Below are 6,000 nucleotides of genomic sequence, written 5' to 3' on the forward strand. Positions count from 1 at the left end.
GCCAAAGAGATGCGTCATTGTTCTCCATAAGGTTTAGGACCGGGCATTATGACAGCTAGGTCCAGAGGGCACTGAACGGTCACGCATCCAACTCACTTTTTCTTTGTTTTTACTTGGGTTTTTAATGTTTGATTAGACATTAGACATTCTTAATACGCATTCACCACATCTTTATTTATTTATTGCTCCATCCCCCACGAGTCGTTGATACAACATATCCGGAAAAATGACTAACCAGCAGTCCAGGAATTATGATTCAGAGGGAAATCTCATTTTTAATGTTAGTCCTACCACCGCATAAGCCTACATGTGAACGCAACATCTTCTGAAAGTTAGCAAACTAGGTTGAGGCAAGTTTTATCATATCAAGCTAGGTCAGAAATATGTAGTAGTATGGCGTGGACTTACCTCGATTGTGTTTTACTGATTTTCTCAATGTTATAGGCGAAGCATCTCTTCGGGAAGCTGGAGTTGTGACTTTCTCAAGTCAGACGTGAGTGGGTAGGCCAATGAAGTGGGCGTTGCGTTGCTACATCTATCCCAGACTATACCAACATTTCCAAAAAAGGGGTGGAGTAATTTCCGAAAATAGTTAGCTGAAACACTGCTTCTGATTGGAACATCCGTGAAACACAATTATGTAAAAGCAAATAACTTGGATGTGATCCAGGTTTTTTTTGCAATTACCGGTTGTCCCTGATCGTCTATCGTTTTTTGCCTCTCTGAAAAAAGACCTCCCAGTGCAAATGGGGCGGTCCGACAGTACTTTCTCTCCGGCGGACACCCTCTGCATATTGACAGCAGCACGCGACGCACTGTGGGCCATGGTGGGTGGGGGGTGTTTGAACAGAGGGCAGAAGAAAGGCCCGAGGGAGAGTTTTGGTTAATGCGAGAGTGGGGGACAGCTGGCGGGTGGTGAAGCCGCAACCTAACCAACATGTCACTTGGCTACGCGAAAAACTTTTTTTAGGACCACCATATCCAGTTGTCTTCATCCGAGTATTTAACCTCTAGCCTTCTATCTTTTGGTTTATCAGAACTCGGCTAGATGGGTCTTGGGTATCTTAACCAGGGCCCTAGGGAAGGCCTGCTCAATACAGCCGTCTCCAGATGGCCTGCTTTCATTCTCGTCCCGTGATGGAATGAAAAGATCAGCTAATTAAACAGAGAGACCCATATCCATCTGAATGACCCTTGTGAGTCTGGAGGGAGACACTTTTCTGAGAGATCTGCGATCGATTCTCACAGTTCAATTGTTTTCAATATTACGCCCCAAATCTTCATCAACTTAATTAACACAGCACACGGACGCTAGAATCACACATACAAAGAACAACGTTTATTTCGTTGGAATTTTCATACAATGCTCGTTCAAAGACTTGGCCTCTGTCATTAAGCAGAGTTAGAAGTTACAAATTCAGCATACATTGCCATAACATGACCCTTGCAAGAAACAAACAAAACAGCAGTACCCCACTGCCATAAACCAAGAAACACCATAAGACACCATTGATAATAAACATCTAAAATATAGTATGCATAACACCTAACGGAAGTAACACCATCAAGCCATCATCAGAAAATAAAAATGGGATACTACCATAATCAAGAGGATTTAAGTAAATCATACATGTATCCATCCTCTAATTACAACATCCCCTAAATATGAAGATCCTGCACGGTGTGCGTTACAATTCATTCTCTATCAAATACTTTTCAATAGCAACACCAGCCTCCGGCTCCGACTGTTCCAGGCTGGGCGGTAAGGTGACTACAGGCCTGCTGTGGTTGGGGAGAGGCTTCAGGGATTGGTGGGCTCCATCACACCCGAGAGGTCAGCTGTTTTGGTGCGCCGCAGTTTTCTCCTCACCACGACAAACTCAGGGATCTTCTCCTGGTCCTCCCGCCTCCTGATCTCCTCCTGCTCATACTGAAAACCCAACCAACACACACACACACACACACACACACACACACACACACACACACACACACACACACACACACACACACACACACACACACACACACACACACACACACACACACACACACACACAATCAACAACGACCAGTCTGAGAAAGAGGCATAAAAAAAAAACACAAGGGGCTCTTTTCAAGACACGGATCTCGCTGAAATCGCCAAGCTCCTGCCATATGTCCCTGGGCTATGGCAGGTTTATCTAGTGGACCTCAGTGTGTGTGCTGACCTCTTGCAGCTTCTGCTGCCTCTTGCGGAGCTCCTTCTCCAGGTCTGAGGGCCTGCGCTGAGCCTGCTCCTCCTCTCTGGTGAGCTCCAGTCTCCTCTGCTCCAGCACTCTCTTCAGCTCAGGCTTCTCCTCAAGCACCAGGCCTCTACAGAGTGAAACAACATTGTCATCAACAACAACAGCCCATTCACAGACTCCAGACAATAATTCACCTCCACAAAAACCATGCTCGCTTGTGCGATTTGGCGCACTTGTCAATCACTGGATGCATTCATGTGGGATGTCAGGAGATATTGGCTTGAGGGAGTGTCTGGTGCAGGTCCGACCTTTTGTGACTGAGCAGAAGCTCTCTGTGTAGATCCTGGTGGCTGGGAGTCTCCACAATAGATCCATTCAGCTTCCTTGGCTGACTCAGCTCTGCACTGTCGCTGTTTGTTGAATACGGATGGGTCACAAACAAATGACTCTCTGAGGAACACACAGAAGATGATTTAGGTGAAATGATCTGCTTTATTTTTTTAAGCTAATTGGGTTTGATCAAATTGTGTTTGGATAACTTTTATTGCATCATTGATAACATATATATCAACATGAAAGATACTTAACATTTTTCTAACAAATATGACTTCAACCAATATTCTCAGAAAGTGACTTCAGTAACTATATCCTTTAGATATAGGGAAAATGTTTTCAATTGTCAGTAGTTTGCCAATTTTTTGTTTGGCATTTAAGGAACCTCACCAATATACCTTTTTTGTTGTGTCCAAATGCTGGCCTCTGATAAAAAAATAAAATAAAAAAGGAGAAAGCTTGTTTTATTTTAAACATCTGACCAGTTATATTTAAACAATGCAAAATATAATAAACAATTAAACAAGCTGTGTTATTCCTGGGGAACCTGTATTAATTCTGCTTACTCTTCATTGACCTGACCTGACTGACCTGAACGTAAATACGAGCTACAAGGAGAGGTAACTGCTAAAGCAGGATGGTGAGTTTACTAATATGACAAGACCCAGGTGACAAAGGACCAAATAGTAAGTATACAACTTACTATTTGGTCCTATCTTATATTTTTGACCCTTTTGTATGCGATAATTTATCTTCATCACAGGCTTCTTCGTTAACACAAAGTTGAAACCAGAGAACCAAAGCTTTCCTTAAAAAACGTGAATAGGATGCAGATCGGGTTCGGCAAAAGCACAGATGGTAAGCTGTTGTTTTGGCTAGACATGTTAAAGGCAACCCATCTTATGTCAAGCATGATACCAATACCAAACCAATTTCAATTGGGAAATCCTACCCCATCATACATGGTGGTCACATAGCATAACAATAATAAAGCCCTCCATTCTTCTGGGTTGCGTATCTGCATTATTAGGATTGTGACCTCTGCTCTGCTCTGCTCTGTTTTCCTGGCTATGTTGTCGTGTCCCTACCCGCCCCCAGGGCTGATTTGTGCCTAGAGCTTAAATTAGTAGTGTGGTTCTAATCTATGGTGGGAATTTTACTGTGACTTTATACTGTTATCTTTCTCTAGGGTCCGGGTCTGGAATTATGCATGACCGCCTTCTCAAATGCAATGCTGCCAAATAATCCCTGCAGGTTTGTGTGAATATTATTGACATTATTTTTCACATAATATAAAATAACTTATTGTTGTATTTTATGTTTCCTATGTCCGTTGGCACATGTCTGGAAAAAACAGAGGTGAAAGTCCATATGTGTAAAGCAGATCTGGCCGAGCATATGGTTGACCTACATTGGAAACAAATGCACAAATTGACAATCTGAAGTGGACTATAAAGTATAATAAAAAACAAATCATAATAATATTGCATGGTTAATCTTGACCATCACAATCTGGCATATTATTGTGTTCGTCTAACAAACATACAACAGTGGTTTGGATTTGTTGCATTATGAGACATTAAAGCCAGTAACGCCTCATATTACCAACATTATTAGTCTATCAATCTCTTCTATGTCAACAAGATATAATAGTAGCTCTACTGAAGTCCCACTGTGATCCACAGAGAAACCCCCCCCCCCCCCCGTAAAAACTCACTTTCCTAGCACTGGAGCCCTCCATGGTAGGATAACTAAAGTCCACAGGTGTTTATCCTGCAGCTGCTCTTTTGGTTAATAGTCCATCGTTAAAAGCAGTGCACCTCACACACAGTCTCCTCTTTCTTTCTTCCCAGTCGCAGCTATGTCGCACGTAGTTTCTGGTAATGAACCAGAGCCGTAGTTGTTTATCAATAGTTGTAGTAGACATGGGCTGAAATCTCATTAAGACGTTTAAGATTACCTCACAAGTCCCCTGCAGCACGGGATGTCGGATTAACCAATTAGCCAGGACACAAATGCTGCTTTCTACCAAGATTGTCACCGGTACAAATACCATAGTCTTTCCCTGAGCCATTAAAACATGCCTTACAGTCTAGCAGTCTGAAATATATAGTGCAGAGAAATATGTTAGGCTAATAACTCCTCTCCTCAAGAATTATAAACACTCCATTGTTTGCTCCATATTTAGTATATCAGCTGTGCTTTATATTTACAGTTCTTCAGTCAGAATGTTTTTCGAGAATATCCACACACAACGTCCTTCTGGTCAATTTAAGAATTATGAGAACCCAAATGACAAACATTCAATTCATGAGCCGTCCATGACCTCATGGGGGCGATCTCTTCTGAAAGGCTATCTACTTTATAGGTCACGGTTCATCTCGTGCGTCACGTCTGGACATTAGAGACTGACAAAGTTGTATGGGAGTCAATGGAACTAAGTTAAAAAAGTTTCAATTTCAGTCTGAATCACGATTAAATACACCTGAAAGGTTTTGTCCACACATATATATTTTTAAGGGTAAAAATATATAAAAAATAGGGAGCATTAAACCGCAGGATTACATTTGACGACACTATTTTCAATCAATGGGTAGCCAATTAGACTAATCAGTTTCTGTATTTGTACGTACGTACACAGTTGCATTTTTCAAATTAGAATATTTATTGATTTGAAATGAGGTTAATTTCATGAATAATAAATCTAAATCCAATTGTTTTAGATTTAGCTCCGAAGACTGCTGTGCTATGCAACCTTTTCCTTTGCAAGGATCCATGCTTGACGCTAGAGGTTGGCGAGACGAAGCCACTCTATGCTCCTCTTTTCGGTAAATATTATTGGCCTCCAAACCAGTAGGTGGCATAAATGCATTGATGCAATTGATCAATGCATTGCTAGATCGCAACCGGAAGTTCCGGGGCATGGTCTATAAATAGAATAACCTGAGCGTTGTTTAACATTCGTGCGGGAGTGAATGGAGTATGCTGTGTTGCGGTGTCTGTATGTCTGTATGTCCGTATGTCTGAGAGCGTAAATGAGTGCTTTTGTTTGTCTCTATGTATTTAAAACCTACACACTGATCTTATTTGATCGACCCGGATTCAGCCTTGGTCCGACGTCGAGATGATAAAACGATACTTGCTAGCCTCTAAGGCGATGTGCGTACGAAATCCAAACTCCAGGGCTTCCACACGAAGTTGTGGTCAGACGTGATGATTTGATCAGATATACTAGTCTTGAGTGGACTTGACTAATCCTCAAGTTTCACAACAGACCATGAGTATAGAAGCGATTCTGATCTAACCACAGTCTGAGGAAGTCCTGCTTATTTTTGACTCGTTAGTTCTCAAACTACGAGGAAGCTTTAATTCACCTCATCCGAAACTACGTTTTCCAAACCAAGGATCGGAAAGACAAAGGCCTCAGTGAAAAGGCGTC

The 6,000-nt window shown here is 42.0% G+C and overlaps 1 protein-coding gene and 1 non-coding gene across 2 annotated transcripts; one reads left to right on the forward strand and one right to left on the reverse strand.

Moving 5' to 3' along the window:
• Nucleotides 1-1,317: 1,317 nt before the first annotated feature.
• LOC115540722 (protein FAM107B) lies at nucleotides 1,318-4,527 on the reverse strand. The gene is made up of 5 exons (XM_030352252.1): nucleotides 4,279-4,527; nucleotides 2,960-2,987; nucleotides 2,537-2,678; nucleotides 2,211-2,355; nucleotides 1,318-1,930 (listed from the first exon to the last, which is right to left on the reverse strand). The coding sequence occupies exons 1-5, from the start codon at nucleotides 4,300-4,302 to the stop codon at nucleotides 1,802-1,804; spliced, it is 468 nt and encodes a 155-aa protein (XP_030208112.1). The 5' UTR covers nucleotides 4,303-4,527; the 3' UTR covers nucleotides 1,318-1,801.
• A 940-nt stretch (nucleotides 4,528-5,467) lies between these two features.
• On the forward strand, nucleotides 5,468-5,865 carry LOC115553841 (small Cajal body-specific RNA 2). Its single transcript, XR_003978521.1, has one exon.
• Nucleotides 5,866-6,000: the final 135 nt, after the last annotated feature.

This window comes from Gadus morhua, chromosome 1 (genome assembly GCF_902167405.1).
Source record: "Gadus morhua chromosome 1, gadMor3.0, whole genome shotgun sequence".
Classification (NCBI taxonomy): domain Eukaryota; kingdom Metazoa; phylum Chordata; class Actinopteri; order Gadiformes; family Gadidae; genus Gadus; species Gadus morhua.

Coding starts and splice junctions, on each gene's coding strand:
- LOC115540722 (XM_030352252.1), bottom strand. CDS start 4,302: ATGGAGGGCTCCAGTGCTAGGAAA. Junction 2,679..2,959: donor ATTTGGACACAACAAAAAAG/GTATATTGGTGA, acceptor TGTGTTCCTCAG/AGAGTCATTTGTTTGTGACC. Junction 1,931..2,210: donor GGCAGCAGAAGCTGCAAGAG/GTCAGCACACAC, acceptor TTGGGTTTTCAG/TATGAGCAGGAGGAGATCAG.